Consider the following 18,430-nt stretch of genomic DNA (forward strand, 5'->3'; position numbering starts at 1 on the left):
TTCCTCTTCCTGTCAGGTCTGGAAGAAAGTACACCTGAGGCAAGAACCTCGCGAGACGAAGATGAAAACAAGAAGTTCATAAAAATGTGGTTTAGTCCTCGTAGCAGGAAGGTCAGATATGTCCTAAATAAAACTACAGTGAAGACGCAGCCACAGCCAGTTGAAGATGAGCGGGCCTATCAGTCCTTTGAATTTATTTCCCCGTCTCTTGAGCAAGACTCTCCCCAAAAGCCTAAAAAAGTAATCAGAAAAACCAAGAAAAAGCAGAAGAAGAGAAGTTTAGCTGAAATTAATCAAGAATGGCATTTGGAGGAGGAAAAGCAAGAAAAGGTCCATGAATTAGATCAGAGTACTAGCGAGAAGCCTAAAGAAAAGTCAGTCTCATTCTGTATCCAGCCCTCTGTTCTCGGGACCCCAGAACTAAATGGTGGTGTAGATTTACTGAGTTGTGCCTCTGTCTCAGAGGCTGGTCCTGCTGAAAAGGCGAGGGAGATATGCCCATCACCAACCGTGCAAGTAGATTCTTTAGAAGTTGACAGAGATAGCAAGGTGGCATCGTCTCATGGGGGATCTCTTGGTGAGAGCAGTTTTACATCAGAGACATCCCTGCCATTGAATAATGGTGGGACGAGCGAGAGCCAGCCCTCTGACCCCTTTGTGGTGCCTGTCTCTAAAAGGCCTAGAAGAAGAAGCCAGCAGAGAGTCAGAAGAACATCTGTTAGTCAAGATATCGTCACAGAGTCATTAACACCGTCTGAAGATAATGCCTCATCTCCTACATCCAAGTGTATAGTCGGTGACCCATTATTAACAGCAAGAATCAGTGATGTATTAAATGACTCTATTAGCTTTTCCCCCTCAAAATCTTCTGGTACTCCATCATCATCCATAATGAATAGCCCTTGTCGACCGTGGATGGTGTCTAGCCCTTCTGCTGTGAAGCTGTCTCCCACTAGCCCTGTGGCCGTCAAGAGAAATCATAGAGGAGAGACTCTGCTCCATATTGCTTCTATTAAGGTAAGGTTGCTCTGACAAACACCATTTTGGGATAAAAATTTAAAAAATACTCTGTTTGGAACACAAATAATACCACAGGAATGATGGGCTAAGAAGATGATTCTGAAGTTTCACGATTTCTTAGAAATGCAGAAGCAAAATTTATTGGGGCTTTTTCTCATATTCATATGTACATATATATGTATACACACACATACACACAGGACACACACATATATATATATATACATATGCACTGTATATATGTCTGTATATATATATATGTCTGTATATAGACAGCAAGTTAAAAATTTTTTTTAATGTTTTGTTTTTATGCCAATTTGATTTCTGCTTTTCCTTCTTCCCCTGAAAAAAGAAAAATATTTAAGTGAACTCAAGCAACATAATGACCTTGTCTGACCAGGTACACTGCCTTCCATATCTCTGGTCCTCCCCACATCTCCGTTGAAAAGAGGATGATGTGTTCTGTTATCAGTTGATAGGAGCCGATATGGTTCATTACAGTTCATCAGAGTTCAGCTGTCCTTTTAGTGGTGGTCGTGTTGTTTATGTAATTGTAGTTATTGTGTGTATGATTCTGTTGTTTCTTCCCTTGCTTGTCTGAATTCCTCACACTCTTGGTTTTCAATGTGCAATAATATTCCACTGTACTCATATACCACATTTTGTTCTGCTTCAGTTTTCTCTCAGTTGACGCACTCCTATTTTATCTCTGTTTTTTTGCTACTATGTAGAATGCCATTAAGACTATTTTTACAGGAGCTTATATTATGCTGTATTGTGTTATATTGCTGTTGTTCAGTTGTTTTCAGTCGTATCCAACTTTCCATGATCCCAATTGGGGTTTTCTTGGCAAAGATATCGGAGTGGGTTTGCCATTTCCTTCTCCAGCTCGTTTTACAGATGAAACTGAGGCAAACATGATTTAAGTGACTTGCCCAAGGTCACACAGCTAGTAAGTATCTGAGGCCAGATTTGAACTCAGGACTTCTTCACTCCAGGCCTGGCAGTCTATCTACTGTGCCATCTAGCTGTGCTATGTTTTCCTTACATATTGCATCGTATTGTTATTGTGTTTTGTAGCAGAAAAGCTTAAGTGCAGTCTCACCAACCCTGCGTTTTTTTGAATGTTATTTATTCAGGTAAAAGGCAAAGGATTGGGAAATTTACTGGCCACTGGGTCTGGGAGGACTAGAGTCTATTTGTGTATGTGTATATACTCAAAGCATCTTTCTTTCAGCATCAGCTTGAATCAACCAACAAGCTTCTTCTGTGCCAGACACTGTGCTGAGCATCCAGGTTAGAAAGGCAAAGTAAAAAGGTGTCTGTGCCCTCAAGGACCTGATGTTTTAAGCGGGAAGACTGTATATATTGAAATCAATACATGCATAATAAATTCAGGAGAGATAAAAGGTGGCCTTGGAGCAGGGAAAGCCGTTCGTGTCCATTGACTTACTATTTCAGTTTGTGATACATCACAGAGTGAGATTAGACTCTCTGCAGATGCCAGTTAGGCTCCTCCAGCCCCCACCTGGCCCTGCTGGAGCATGCTGCATAGGAGAGAGAAGGTAGTAGCTGTCTTAGGCCAGTCCTTTGTAAGGTGGTAGCTCAGAGGAGCAGGAGCCATGCATGAAATTATCCTGTCTTCGCCTTTGCTATTCCTATTTTAGTTCATCTATTGAAAGATGCTCATACTACCTTTTCATCATCTTTTAAAATATATATTAATTACTGTTACAGTATAGTCCTTAATTTGCTAGTATGTATTATTATAGTAATTTTCCTCTCAGAAGATTGATTTCACTAATGAAGCAAAGAGCGTTGTTATTTAGTAATTAGTCATGGAAGGGATAACAACACGCCGTACTTAGATGATTTGAAAGTTCCGAGGATGGGATTGCTTATTTTTAAAAAATAAAAAAAAGATTGTAAATTGGAGTTTTAAAATTTTCCCCTGGGTCTTTCGGTAGAGTGGCAGGTTTAGCATTTTCCACAGCAAAGTTAGTTTGCTTAAGCCTTAAACTTATCTGATCTCACTCCCAGAAGTCCTCTACTGAGAAATGGGAGACCTGGTAGGATTTGTTTTCACATACAAATTGTTTCTCTTAGGTAGGGTAAAGCTAATTTGCATGAATACAAAGCCTCTCCCAAAAGGTTAATTTGCACTGTTCTTTGTTGAAAATGCTTTCTGGATATTAAAGAATTACTACAACCTCCTGTCCCTGTACCCCCATCCTTGGAGCTGCAGAGGAATTTTAAGTCCCTGGATCTGCAGGATATAAGGCTGTATGTGTATGTGTACGTGTGTGTGTATGTGTGTGGATGCAAGTACATTTCAATTGTGTAAAAGAAATCTATGGATTATGGCATATACGTGATTATCAACTTAAAAATATATATGTGCAAAGATTGCACAGAGGCCTCAGATGTCAGAAAGTATAATGATCCAAAATGTAGTAAATGTGTTCATGAAAAGTAGTGTGGATAGACTTCCGTAAATCAAATTTCATTCTCACTGCAGTAGGGAGCATTACTACTTAGTGGAACCCTGCAGTGAGTTTATTTCCCAAAAGAAATTTTGTATATGTGAACAAGCATGACTCTGATTTACATAATGATAATAGGTCACATTAATATCGTGGTTTCCTCATAATTAACAGGTGAGGTAAGTTCTTGTTTGTACATCAGATATCCTTCACTTGAAGGACACATGCAGTAGTTTTCATAGCGGTCTAAAGGAATAGCTGTCTATGGGGCGTCTAGGGGGCACAGTGGTAGTGCACTGACTCTGGAGTCAGGAGCATCAGAGAATTAAGACACTTACTAGCTGGGTGACTTTGGGCAAATCACTTAACCCTAATTGCCCCATACAAAAAGTCTCAAAAAAGAAAAAAGAAATAGCTGTCTACAGTCATGAAACAGTCACTTTTTTTTAACAGTCATGTTTTTTGGACTTGAAAGGTACTATATAAATTATCTTGTCCAACTCTGTTATTTAGTAGATGATGAAAATGAGGCCCAGAAAAGATGAATGACTTAGCTGACATTAAACATTTAGGGACATGCCTAGGACTGGAACGCTGGTCTCCTGAGCACTGGCATATAGTTCTGTGAGACTATGTCAGTCAGCAAATGTTTCTTAAGCACCTACTTTGGGCCGGATAATGGGGCCTGGAGATGGGTACCTGCAACAGGTGAGTACCTTGTAAGGTTTAAAGATTTGCCTAGATGACCGAGGAGTTACGTGACCTACACAGCTCCAAGATCAGGTCTGTCCACTGTGACATGTTGCCTCTCAGGTGCTGGGGATCAAAGGCCAAGGTGAAGAAGACCAAGGGAGGGCAATGCTTGCCCTCAAGGAGCTTATGTTCTTTGGAGGGAAATCCGGAAGGCAAAAATAAAAATATTTGCTCTTTTTTTTTTAAAGTCATGAGAAAGTACCTCTTGGAGTCTATCATTGCTTTATGTGTGTAGGCACAGGTGTGTGGGTATATTTAAAATAATTAGCACTTAAAGGGCCTGCTATTTAGTTAGTATGGGTACTCCTTTCAGCCACACAGCTTGTAGGCCCCTCTTTGCCTCAGTTGAGAGTCTTTGAGGAGGTTTTGTGTTGTTTAGTCGTTTGGCAGTCTAGTCTGACTCTTTGTGACCCCATTTAGAGTATTCTTGGCGAAGATACTGGAATGCTTTGCCATTTCCTTCTCCAGATCATTTTACAAATGAAGAAACTGAGGCAGATAGGGTTAAGTCACTTGCCCCCTTCTCTAGTTCATTTTACAGGAAACTGAAGCACACAGGGGTAAGTGACTTGCCCGGGGTCACGCAGCTAGTAAGTGTGTGAGGCCAGATTTGAACTCTGGAAGATGAGTCTTCTTAGCTCCAGGCCCAATGTGCTATTCACTTGACTACCTAGCTGCCCATTCAAGGGGTTAATGTCACTACAAAAAAAATCATTACCTTCCTACTAACATTCTAGTAATATGAACTGGATTGAGCTGTACTAGGCCTTAGACAATGAAGTTGGTCATGGGCCATTTTCTCAAAATCTTTCCGGCCTGGTGGAGGACTTATGGCTTGGATCTTTCCGGTGCAGACTTTGTGAACACAAGTCTTGTGGTCACTACGACACTGTGATGTTAGTGGGAACTATGTTCATAAATTAAGTGTTAAAACTCCTTAATTTAATTTAAATTAAGATGCCAACTCCAAATTTTTCAAGACCGTTTTTACATTTGGCTTGTCTGTTCCCATCTGTGATATGTAGAGTACATTAGATAATTTAAAATAATTATTTTACAACATACCTGAAGTATACATTATAAGCAGTTCAGTTTATAAAAACCTGTTATCATTTAAGCAATTACTCTTTTCTTTTTATGACTCTTTTGGTGGATGTTTAATGTTTGTATTTAAAAAATGGGTTACTTCAGAGTTTGCTAGATCTAAATCATTCTTCTTACTGCCCTGGACGGCAGTTGTTTTAATGCACTGCTGATCGAGGTCCTTGGCATGTGAACGTCTCACTCCTGGCAGGGTTGCAGACTTTATGAATGCAGACAGGTAAGAAGTTTCTACTGAGCTAGCTGCCTGCCACAGGGTAGTTTGGTGCTGCTGGAGGTAGACATTCTGTTGTGTATATCTGCAGCTCTCAGTCAAGCACTCTACCTAAAACCCTAAGGGGTTAGAAGATCTGGCCTGCCCACTTCTGAACTGACCTGGAAATTCAACCAGCAAACCCACCTGTTCTCTGCAAGAACAGTAGCCTGCCATTTCTTTTACTTGTCTCCCTAATGAAGTTAATTCTTGGTAATTATTGCCTAAACACCTGAATTTTTGGCACTGTTCCTTATTGTAGCCTGGATGACTATGTGCAGAGCATGAAGTATAGTTGCAGCTGTTAATATGTGGATAATTAATACAGATTTTGCATGCAAAAGGCATCAGATGGTGGATAGAAGGATGGATTCTTTGACTTCTGTCTTTTGATTATTGCAAGCATTGTGAAAATACCGCACAATCTAGCTCAGCAATGAAGCTTTCTTTTTTTTTTCTTTGTTGCTTTTTAAAAATTCATTTATTTGTTGTCACATTTTAAGTTCTGAACTCTCTCCCCACCCCTGTAAGGGCAAGCAAAGCGGGACTTTTTGTTGTCTTTTGTTTTGGAGTACTTCTCAGCATTGAGGCAGTCAATGCCTTTGATTGAGTTTTGCCTTTGTAGAAGGGCCCATACCCTTTTGCTAATTAGGTCAGGAGTGGTGTGAAAACCTTGAGAGATACGAAGTGTATATATACTCTGAGGTTAGTATTTTGTTTGGGGCTCTTACTCACTGGAAGAGTGTTGTGTGATTTGACCAGATGAGACTGGGTAGCCATCATGGAGCCCCCCCAGCTTTGAAAACCCAGATGTTGGTGTTTCTCTGGCAACTGTGTATGTATAGCTTTGGGCAGACAGCTAGAAGCCTGTCTGTTGATTTGTGTTATTTGCTCTGCTTATATTTTGTCTGTTTGTAACTTCTGGTTATATTTGCTCTGAAGTTCAGGGTGCTGGCTTTTCCCCCTGAATTAAATGAATGATATATGTATGTTTCATTAAAGTGAGATTGTAAACCCCTTAAGGTTGCAGATCAAAAGAACCTGTGCTAGCAGCTGTCCTGTGTGCTAGTGTTGTTGGTCTTACACAGCCATAGTAGCAGCAAGTAGCATTGATGTTACAACCCTAAGCTAAAGAAGGCCACCATTTGACACAGCTACACGTAAAGCCATATTATAAATAGTTCTGTTTATCAGTTTTAACTCTCAAGGTGGATAGCATCTTCCTTCATAGGTCCTTTGTAGTTGATTTGAGTACTTACAATACTCAGAATAACTTGGTTGTTCCCAATTATTCTTCGAACAATATTGCTGTTCTCTGGGTTCTGCTCATTTCACTCTTCATTATTTCATGCGAATCTTTCCATATTTTTCTAAAATCAACCAGCTCATGGTTTCTTAGAGCATGGTAGTATTCCATCACAGCCATATACCAAGCAGTGAAGCTTTCATGTTGGCTTGGTCACTTTTAATTTAAAACCATATAAGATGAAGGCAGGCTCCTTTGGATGTAGATAGCTGTATGTGAATCCATGAGAAAAATTTCTGAGGTCAAGACTCCATTAATGAGGTATTTCAGTAATTTCTTAACAGCTCACTATTTCCAGTTTTGTTGCTCTTCTAACCTGGCATATAGGGCGTATGATGTGATCAAAGATATGTGTTAGAGAGATCCAGTATTCAGAAATTTTCAGTAATTTTCTGTGATCTACTAAATACAATTCAGATTATTTAGTCTGGCTTTTTAAGACTTTCCGCACCTTAGTCTTTTCAAGTTACCGTCAGCTCAATTTAAGAAGCATTTATTAAGCACCTACTGTGTATGATGTATTGTTCACCCTTTTCTTACTACTCATCTTCAGGTACTTCCAGCCAAACTGCTATCCCCGAAACACTGCTTTTTCCTTACCCACCTTCCTGCTTTCTCTGTGTCTAAATTGTCTTCCTTTCATCTCAGGGTGTTGAAATTCTGTTTGTCCCTCAACTAGCATTGTGCCTTGCCCATAAGTGTTTAATAAATGATTGTCGAATTGAATTTTATTCCAAGCCCAGGTCAAATGCAGCCTCTTCCATTAAGCCTTTCTTTACTCCTCTCAATTCCAAGTGAACTCTAGCTCTTTTGAACTCTTACCAAACTCTGTACCTCTTTTGAGCATTCTCACTGTTTTATATGTTAGATATTTGTATGCCTATTTTTCCTCTTCTACCAAAATTTAAACGCCATGAGGGCAGAGACTATGCCTTATTTACTTTCTGCCTCATCTAACACACGGGCCATCCTTTCATATAGCATATTCTTAATGTTGGTTGAATGAATGGATAGATCGATCCCTTTGGTGGCCATAGAGATGAAGGCTCCTGTTGGGGAGCAAAAAAAGGGAAGGAAGTTATCTAATAGGTCTGAGTACATTTAGTATGAGGGATTTCCTCACTTACCATTTCCATTTAGGGGAATAGGGATTCGTTGGGCATTATGGCACCTTGCCCTGCCTCCTCTTACAAACTGATGCGGATTTCCAAGTTCTAGGGCTCCGCTGGGAGAATAAGCCTGCCAGATGTCTATATCCAAAGGCTTTCTTAATCACAATTTCACAGACTCTCACAGTTGGAAGGGAGCTCAGTAGCCCACAAGGCCAGCCCTCTCCAGAAAAGGAATCCCTCCTCTATCGTGCCCCGTGAGGCATCATCCAGACCGATTATGGGATCCCTGCCTCCAAAGGTAACCCGTTGTACCTTGGTATGACAAGTCCCTCCTTAAATCATGTACAAATTACATCTTCCGCTTCATCGCTCCTCTTGCTGCCCTCTGAGACCAAGAAAAGTAAGTTTAATCAGTTTTCCATCTACAGCCCTTCAGATATTTGAAGTCAGCTCTCAGGTCAACAGGCACTTAGTGTATGCTAAACACTGGGCAGAAATAACTCCCTCAAGAAGCTCCTAATATAATGGGGGAGGGGAGAGAAACAACAGACAAACAGCTATGTAAAAACAAAACATATACAGGAGATAATCTCAAAAGTCGTCTTTTATCTAGGCTAGACCCTCCCCCATTCCTTCCAATGATCGTCATTCTAGAGTATCATAACAGTCATGGAGAGCTGACGTTTATACAGCCCTTTAAGGTTTGCCGAATGCTTTACATATTTTGATCCTCGCAACAACCCTGTGAGAGAAGGTGCTATTTTTATGATCACTTTTTCAGATGAGGAAAATGAGGCCTGGAAAGGTTATGTGACTTGCCCAGGGTCACACAGCTAGTAAGCATCTAAGCCAACATCTGAACTCAGGTATTCCTGCTCTCTCTATATAGCCCTCTCTCTGCAGGGTCACGTAGCTGATTTCTTATCCTTGGATGCTATGAGTTTGTTTGTTTGTTTTTTTTAATTTAATTTTTTGGAATTAAGGAAAATCCATCATTTTTCACGCCTCTTGTGAGACATACCTTTGTATGTGTCATATACCCTTGTATGCATCACATACCCTTGTAAACAAATACGCATACTCAAGGAAAACAAATTTCTGCAATGTGTGCCTTATAATTCAGTGTAAGATTTTATTGGCTTTCTTGGGTGCCATATCACAATGTGGGCTTATATTGAGTTGAGTCAGTCAGTAAACTTTTATTAAGCTCCATTTGTAAGCCAGGAACTGTACTAAGCCCTAGGGACAGAAAAAGAGGCAAGAGAGAGTCCCTGCCCTCAAGGAACTTAACTTCTTGTTGTTGAGTCATTTGCAGTAGTGTCTGACCCATTGTGACCCCGTTTGGAGTTTTCTTGGCAAAGATACTGGAGTGGTTTGCCATTTGCTTCTCCAACTCATTTTACAGATGAGGAAACTGAGGCAAACAGGGCTACATGACTTACTCAGGGTCATACAACTAGCAAGTGTCTAAGGCTGAACTCAGAAAGATGAATCTTCTTTACTTTAGGCCCAAGGGTCTATCCACTGCCACCAGGCCTTTTTTTCCAAACCGTTTTTTCTAGCCATATTGCTCTTTCATACTCAAGAAGTTGATTTTTTTTTAAACTCAAAGTAGACAATTTTACATTAATTCCTACCAAATTTCCTCTTGATAGATATGGCCTAGCGTTCTAACTATTTTTAAAAATTTGATGATCAGCCCTGTTATCCAGATCATTAATTCTCTCTCCCAGTTTTGCATCATTCCACCTTTTTGGTAAGAATATCATCAATGCTTTTATTTAAGTCACCACTAGAAGTCTTAACACAGGGCTAAGAACAGATCTCTGGGGCGTTAATGACTGACAACTTCCTGGGTCTTGCCATTGAACACGTTTTATTTCTACCTAATTAGTGGTCAGGACTTTTTAGAGGTTTACTGACCGTGCCTTTTAGAATAGAAGGCTCCTCAAGAGTTTGCAGCCTCCATTCGCTTCCTTTCTTTATGAAAATCAGGACAAAATTTGACCTTCTCGAATCCTGTGATACGCATCTGTCCCGTTCCCTAAATATGCTTTACTTGAAATTCCTTGGCTCAGCCATAGTTAAGTATTCAATTTAACTTCCCGCTGTATATGTTTTTGTCTTCTGTCTGGTCATGTTACCGTAGGTTGATATCTGTAATCCTCCCTGTGTGGGACAGTAATTCCCCCCAAATGAAATAACAATCAAAGGTCTCTCGAGGTGAAGACAGAGACTTTATTTGAAAGTCTCGAGGGAGAACTGGGCATTGCCTACTCCAGGGTGGAATGGGGTGGGGAGGCCAGTTATAGAGAGCAGACAGGCAGTTTATGTATCCCTCTGGACAATTCTAAGAAATGCCCCTAAAAACCCTCTTACCAAACAATTCTAAGAAAAACCCCTAAAACCCCCTTATGAAACAGTTCTGAGAAAAACCCCAAAGTCTGGACATCTATCCCCATTGGTGGGGATAATTGGCCTCACATTCTTGAAACAAGGAAAGATTCTTAATCTAACACCTTAACCCCAAACTAAAAGACAGCAGTTACAGGCGTGATGCAGGATGTGGGTTTATGTGGTATATGTGCAAGTTTAAGCGGGGAGGGGGAGGGTTAGCTTTAAATTTTATGATATAGCTCAAGGCTTTATGGAGGCTAAAATATTAAGTATCCTTTTCCTTAAATGAGAGACTTTCAGCCACTCCAGTCATCCCCTTCTAGCTCCTCCTTGCTCTTCTCTCCTCATTTCAAGCTCATTCACTGGTCTGTGCTTTGTTTCTCATAATTAATGACACAGAGCTGCAGATGGATGTTCATTTCTCTCCATTCTTGTGGAAGTAGATTACTTCTTACTAAGGTGAAAAGGAGTCATCTTTGTTGGCAGTGCTCTCCAAGAAATAGAAGAAATCTCAAATGAACAGATTACTGCATAAAATGCTGTTGGGTTCTTTTCCCCCTTTCATTGACACATTCAGGATTGCTTCATACACATTTTGTCAGGTTGTTGGTTTAATACAATTTTGCCAAAATTATCATAACACATCTTAATTCTCTGTCATTTAATTATTTTTTAATAAAAAAGTATTATTTTGATTAGTCGGCAGGTTCTAATACAGTACATTTAAGAACAGCTAATTGACTTCTACTGTAGGCTTTTAAACCACTAATTGGCAATATTATCAGACATTAATACTAAATGGATTATTTTTACAAATCATTCTGAATTGAACCACAGAGGCTTTTTTCGTCTTCAGTTTGAATAGAAGTATTCCCAAGAAGACATTTGGGAAGGTTTGTTTGGCAGTTGATGACTTTAGATTTGTATAGGTTAAAAAAAAAAAGAAAGAGAGGAAAGATAGCTTAATATATTTTCACAGCAAGACTCTTTTAACTTCTTATTCACCTTGAATCTCCTCCTTCGTGTTCTTTGCAAACTGGAAAATAGGCTCCCTATGGACCGTAGCTGGTAGCATGCATCCCCAAATGGAGGGGTATTGGTGTAGACAGCCTATACATGGCCCCTTTCCTCCACTTTATTTATAGGATCATACATTTAGAGCTAGAAGGACTTGAGAGATCTTTGAATCCAATTTTTACAGATGAGGGAATTGAGCCACATTAGAAGTTAAGCTACTTGCCCAGCATCACATAGCCGATGGGTGTCTGGGTTAGCATTTGAACTTGGTTCTCCCTGACTCTGAGTACAGCACTCTTTCTCTCCTCTATGCCACTTAGTCCATATAGTTGAATAGTGGTGATTCATTCATAGACCTAGTGACCACCCATGTTGCATCGTACATATTTTGTGTGTAGCCTTTCTGACTGATGGTCTCAGAATGGGTGTGCTCAAGTATTATACTTGCGATTTGTGACATGGCTTTTTGTGGATAATGGAGCAGAAGTTTATTATGCCATCCTGTTCAAAGTACCATAATTTACTAAAAAGGAAATGTTTTGAGGTTTCTATACCATATAATGCACATTCCCCTCTCCTCCTGCCCACAAAGAAAAAAAAGAAAAAGAAATCATAAAAACTCTCTGTCTTGTAACAAATAGTTTCAGGGTTATTGACTTTTGATCCTGAATTGTGTTCTTTGTTGAATTGGAAGTTATGTGTTAGAAACAGTGTAGTGGCTGACATGGAATCTTTGGTGCGTGAATTTGTATGACCTTTTTACTGGGTTGGAGTAAAGGAGGGAATGAACTACTCTAGAGATACCCCTATCTTTTTCTTTTCTTTCCTCTTGGGTAGGCAGCACCTTAGAGCTAGGGAAAGGTTTCCTGGAGGTGCCCAAACATTCCAGGGGTGTATGTGGAGGAAATCATCCTCATCATAGAAGACAGGGCTGACATGTCCTTACACAATGACATAATCATATTAAATGGGGTTAAGGACAGGTGCTTCTAATTTTTGAGTAGTGTCCCTTACTTTATTAAGCTTGAACGTAGTCATTTTGAAATGTTGGTCTGCTTTGCTTTAGGGAAGGCAGAGTGACTACACTGCATCAGTGAATAAGCAGTTATTAAGCTCCTACTGTATGACAGGCACTTGGGTTTATATAAATACAAAAGAGTGCCTGTATTGTCCTATAAGGAGCGTATATATATATCATAGATTTACTATTATTTGTCAAATTAAGATGGAATTGTGGATGCCAGGGAGCTCCAATGTAAGCAGTGGGTTTAGGTTTCCATCTTTATATCTACCTTTTTGTATCAGTATAACTTATTTGACTTTTCTTCTGCTTTTTTTTTTTTTTTTTTTTTTTTTTGCAAAGGGAAGGCAGGGCAATTGGGGTTAAGTGACTTGCCCAAGGTCACATAGCTAGTAAGTATGTCCAGTGTCTGAGGCGGTATTTGAATTCAGGTCTTCCTGACTCCAGGGCAGGTGCTCTACAAACTGCGCCACCTAGCTGCCCCCCTGAATTTTCTTCTGCTGAGCTTGGAACCCAAATGTTTTGGTCCCGTGAATTTTAAATTTAGAGAAATAACCTATTTAACCCATCTCTTCTCAGGGTGTGGAATTTCACGAGTAATTATTACAATGACCTCAGGTCAAAAGGAGAATTAGCCCATGATGCAGGTTCACCTGGCACCTACCTCAGTTCCTGGAACATAATGGCAGCTTAGTAAATGCTTATGGATTTATTGATTGTTTAATAACAGGTACCCAAGATTGTGTGCCAGTCCGATCCGAGGCTTTCTTCACCATTGGAATACAAAGCAGTGTTGAGTAAGGAAGCTGGCTTTTTACTCAAACTTTGTTTAGACCCCTGCCCGTCTCAAATTCTGTGGGAAGCCTATATAAGCAGGGCTGTAGGCTGATAGGTCCTAAATCTCACATGGTATCATTATAATATCTCCTTTTTAAAAAAATTATGATTTAGAAAATAACAGAAGTGATTTCTATACACGAAGGCCAGAAAATGAGGATTGTGCAAAAAACCGTGAATCCACTGTAAACAGCTTGTTCACCAACATTGTCTTGTGTAACCCTTCTTCGGTCTTCTCTGTGTATTTTGTTTAATGTTTTAGTGATACACACACACACTTACATGGAGCATTCCTTTTTTTTTTTTTGAAGTGTAGTCAAGCAGAGCGCATCTGTATTGTAGTAGTCGTCAGGAAATGTATTTATCTTTATATACCTACAGTCCATCACATCTTCACCAAAAAGTGAGAGGCCTACATTGTCGTCAGTTTTTTGGAGTCATGATTAGTCGTTGCTTGATCAGAGTTCCTAAGTCTTTCCAGGATGTCTTCCTTTACAGTGTTGTGGTCCTTATAGAAATGATTCTCCTGGTTATGTTCCCTTCACTCTTATCTCAGTTCATACAAGTCTTCCTACGTTCTTCAGATTCTGTCCCTTTCATTAATTCTTACAGTGCAACTCCAATCCCATTACATAGTCTGTCTGGCCATTTCCCAATTGATGGATACTCCCTTAATATTCCCATTCTTTGCTGGGCTCTTTGCTTCTTCTCTGGGGATGGTGGGCTTGGTGCCTGGCCTGTGTTAGTTGACTCACTTGATATCCACCTTGGTTGCTAAATGTCATGTTTTCTTGACAAGGCATTCCTGCCTGAGTGATCTGCAGGTTGGAGCTTATATTTTACTGAGAAATACAACACATAAGCAAATAAATAAATAAATACAATGGCCTGGATCAGGGGAGGCGCAAGGGGACCATGGCTCCTAAAAGCTTGAGACCCGGCATTCTGTTTCTGCCTGTGCATCTGTTACTTTTTGGAACAATTTACATTTTTTCCTCGTTTGAATGATGACCTTTCTATTAGAGAAATTCCAAATAATATTTTTTTTTCACACAGATATACAAGGAAATCTAAGATTCGTTAATCTCCAAATATTACATTGCTCTAAATAAATGGAAATCAAAAGGAGTTTGCAGGTCCATGCTGAACTTGAACACCTAGAAAGGTGGCTGGATAGGCTGAGGATTAAAGACAGGGAACAGAATGAATGTTTCTTGCCCAGGACAAGATGTATAGAGATTGAATGGGATATCACTTGATAATAATCTACAAGTCACCATAGGGAGTTATCACCAAGTTCAGAGAGAGAAATAAGTGATCACAGCTCAGAATATTTAAAATTGGAGAAAGAAAACTTGATCTATACACCTTTTTTTGTTATGTCTAGGAATTGTTTTTAGAAGGAAGTAGTGGACAGATCATTGTCCCTGGGGCATTTCCAAAGACAACTTACGTGGCTTTTGCCTTTCTTCATATCCCTAGCACTTAGCACAGTGCCTGGAACCTAGTATGCACTGAATGTTTCCTGACTGATTTACAAGAGGGAGTCAGTAAAGTTGGCATACCTAGTAATAGTATCAAAACAGTTTATTACAGAAATAGGAACATGCACTGGGGTTTTCTCCCCATGTTATCCCCTTTGATCTTGAGGCAGTTGTTTTACCTGCTATTAAGCATTTTTCTTCCATCAGAGGAAAATCCTTTTCATAGGGTTCATAATCATTTAGGCATCACATTTTGAATGTCTGTATCATTTCTGAATTTGTGCTGTCTTAGGACATCTTTAAGTGGCCCCAAAACTGTGAAAATCAAAATTAGGCAGAGGGAGGAGGTGGAAAGGTCTTGAATTTCACCTCTGTAATTTTTTTCTGGAATTTCTTGGAGGACATGGGGGATGAGCAGGATCCTGTTGTGGAAGATTCCTGTTTGGGGGGCACTGCTTTTTTTTTTTTCCACTTAAAAAGTGTTCACTGTAGGAACCACTGGTTACTGCTGGCTTCTGGATGATAAGTAAATACTGTTGAATTTTCCTGGCTAAGTTCTAAACTTTTTTGCGTAGGTTGATTTTTTTGTATTTTTATGATATGCTTTGCTTTTTTTGTTCTCAGGGGCATGATGGTGTGACCTCATATTTTAAAAACATTCATACTGCCCCAGATCATAGAGCCAGCAAACTCCGGTCCCCCATTTTCTACTTGCATATCAACATCTCAGTTCCTTTCTGCTGTGTAGTCCTCAGCCTAGGGCTCTATGCTGCATTCTATTCATCTGTAGAGAAAAAGAAAACTTCTATCGTTTATGAGACAGCTGTTGTTTTCTTCTTTGTTCTCAAAAGAGGACCATGACATCAGGAAGGTGATGCCATAACTTGCAAGTGAATTGGATTTAATTGAGGGAGGGCTGTGCAAGGTTACCAGCCTCACTTTCTCCTTCGGAGCCATCCGGGTCCAATGGCCAAATAGGGATCAGGACAACGGGAAATGACCCCACTATGAGACAGCTAATGGCACAGTGGACAAAGTGACGTGGTATCTGTCTGATCTCGCTGGCCTCTAGTTTTATAAGGGAGTTTTCATAATGATTCTGGACTAGATGCCAAGGTTTATCCAAGTAGCACCATCTATTTCCTGGTTATTGATTTATTCTTGAAAGAGAGAGATGGATGGGTGTGTGTGTGTGTGTGTGTGTATGTATGTATGTATGTATATGTATGTTCCGATATCAGTTAATGTGTGGATGAGTCCTGGCATCTGGTTTCTTTGCCTAGAGACCAAACTTGTGATTTCACTTGCATAGGGAACCCCTCCTGAGTGAGAAAACACCCTCTCTTTTTTTTTTTCTCAATTATTAGTCTTGGTTGCCTAGAGCACTGTCACATAGCCTTGTTCTTCTTGGTTCTGAAGCCAGCCCTCTATCTAAAACAGAGGTGTTAAATTTGCTGCCATGCCAAACTCCAAAGTGTGGCTGAAAACAGTAATTAGGGAATGTTTGATGAAATAAATAAAATATACAGTTTGTTGTTTAGTCATTTTCAGTTGTGTCCAACTCGTCATAACCCCATTTGGGGCCTTCTTGGCAAAGATACTGGAGCAGTTTGCCATTTCCTTCTCCAAGAAAAAAAAATACAATACAACACAGATAATGTTAGTTTCTGGGTTTGTAAGGTAGTAAACAAAGCATTGGGGTTATTTCTTTTGAGTTTGAGGTTCCTGAATTACACTGTTTAATGGGTCTGTCTCTCTTGCATATGCTCTCATACATTCAAACATACATGTGTCATTGCCAGTGTGGGAAAATTTTGATAGATACCATTATGACTTTAGGGCCCCAAATGAGAGTTTTTCAGATTCTTTATAGGTCCAGAATCACATAGAGTTTTTAGAGCATCAGGTAGCACCATTCCACATAAACAGAGAACCTTGGTATGTTTTCATAAATTTTGGTTTCAGATGGGTTCTCCAGTTTTGTCCTGTTGTCAGTTGAAAGGATAATTTTTGTTTTCAAAGCAAATGAGGTTGACTGAATTTTGTGTATTTTGTGATGGCTGACTTTGATATTTCAGAGTAAGCATTAGGTTAGATAGGGCTAGTGAGGAATGGGCAATAATCCATGACCATATATAACAACCTAGTAACTTTTTTCAGAGGACTCATTTGTGAGCAGAATCTGTCCCCTTGACAGTTTTGCGGAGTGGTTGAAGTGGTTCTATTCAGGAATTATTTGTGAAAATCTTCCCCTAGTTGGGAACATTAAATCATGTTCCCTGGGTTCTAACAGAGTAAGGACAAATTGGTTCACATTAAGTCAGAACTTACAGGGATTTACAAGTGGTATTGTCCTTGAGATTTTGGTGGCATCAGATTCAGTTTGTTACACAGTGTAAGCCAATGCACATTGGGCAGAGTTTCTTTCCCCTGTTTAGCTTCTCTTTGCAGTATGGCGCGTTGGGAGTGTTAGATCTGGAGTCAGGTGAGACTCGAGTTTAAATCCTCACTCTGATACTGGGTATGGGCCTGCAGAGTAGTGAGGATCAGGTTAAGACAAGGCATACAAAGATATGTAAGTACATGAAGGGTGGGCTCTCCAAGCTTTGTTAGACTTTTGCTACTGTATCACCCATGAAAGATCATGTCAGAACCATGGGCTTACCTGAGAATAGAAGAACTGCTCCTTTTAGGAAACAGTTTAGATTATCCTGGAGAAGTAGAGTCATTCATTTATTTAAGCACCCTTCCCCATACAACTTCTTGCATTGAGTCGATCTGTAGTCTGGAGTGACATTATGAATATGAAATGCAATTATTACAGAAGAAATTTCATGAAAAAGTTGATTGGTCATGTAGGTAGTATGCAGGACTTATTAAAGAATAGATTCATAATGTCAATTGGGTCTGGTGTTATATTCAAAGTTCATCATTAAGGAGAATGTGTAGAAAATTGTGGTCTTACATTTTGCATGCAAAAATGTTATTGTTGGATGACAGGAGATGATGTGTATAGGCTCCAACAAAACATTCTAGGACAGATTGGTGAACTAGAATAATAGGTTGCATTTATACAGCAAAACACTTTATAAATGCTCTCTCTCTTGAGCTTTACCACAACCCTGTGAGGGAAGGTATTTATGTGTATTACGTAGGGGTAGGGGGGGAAGCAAGAACCATAGTCATTTTGTGACGTTTTGAAGTACTTCCCCACATCCTCCAACTGGTGGTCTTAATAGTTGAAAATTCTCAACCACTATTAAAGGAGAAATAAAATATAACGAACTCTGTCAGGACATGGTAAAATAGATAGGCTTCTCTACTGTCATAACAGCTATTTGTTGTTCTCAGGTAAGAGACAGCTGCAGTTTTGTCCAAGTGGACTTCTTTAACAATCGCGAAAGTATTTGGTTACTTCCCTTTGTCTCCTGCCCTTGAACAGGGAATGTTTTCTTACTATGATAACCGGCTTTGCCCGTTGCATATCACATATCCCTTCCAGAAGCTGCCCTTCCCTCTTTTCCTTTGGCTGAGTTCTCTATTCTCTACCCCTCCCTCTCCTCTGAAATCATTTATTTTTCTGTCCTGATTTACTACAGAGTTCTACTGATTGTCCGTACTCTAAATGGGTCAGAAAAATCATAAA

The 18,430-nt window shown here is 39.8% G+C and overlaps 1 protein-coding gene across 1 annotated transcript in view; it reads left to right on the forward strand.

Moving 5' to 3' along the window:
- Nucleotides 1-18,430, forward strand: part of BARD1 (BRCA1 associated RING domain 1) — a 140,759-nt gene that overhangs the window by 45,510 nt on the left and 76,819 nt on the right. Inside the window, exon 4 of the mRNA XM_036756118.1 lies at nucleotides 17-1,017. Coding sequence (XP_036612013.1) covers nucleotides 17-1,017 — 1,001 coding nt within the window. The remainder of the gene's footprint in view (nucleotides 1-16; nucleotides 1,018-18,430) is intronic.

The sequence above is a fragment of the Trichosurus vulpecula genome, chromosome 4 (genome assembly GCF_011100635.1).
Source record: "Trichosurus vulpecula isolate mTriVul1 chromosome 4, mTriVul1.pri, whole genome shotgun sequence".
Taxonomy (NCBI): domain Eukaryota; kingdom Metazoa; phylum Chordata; class Mammalia; order Diprotodontia; family Phalangeridae; genus Trichosurus; species Trichosurus vulpecula.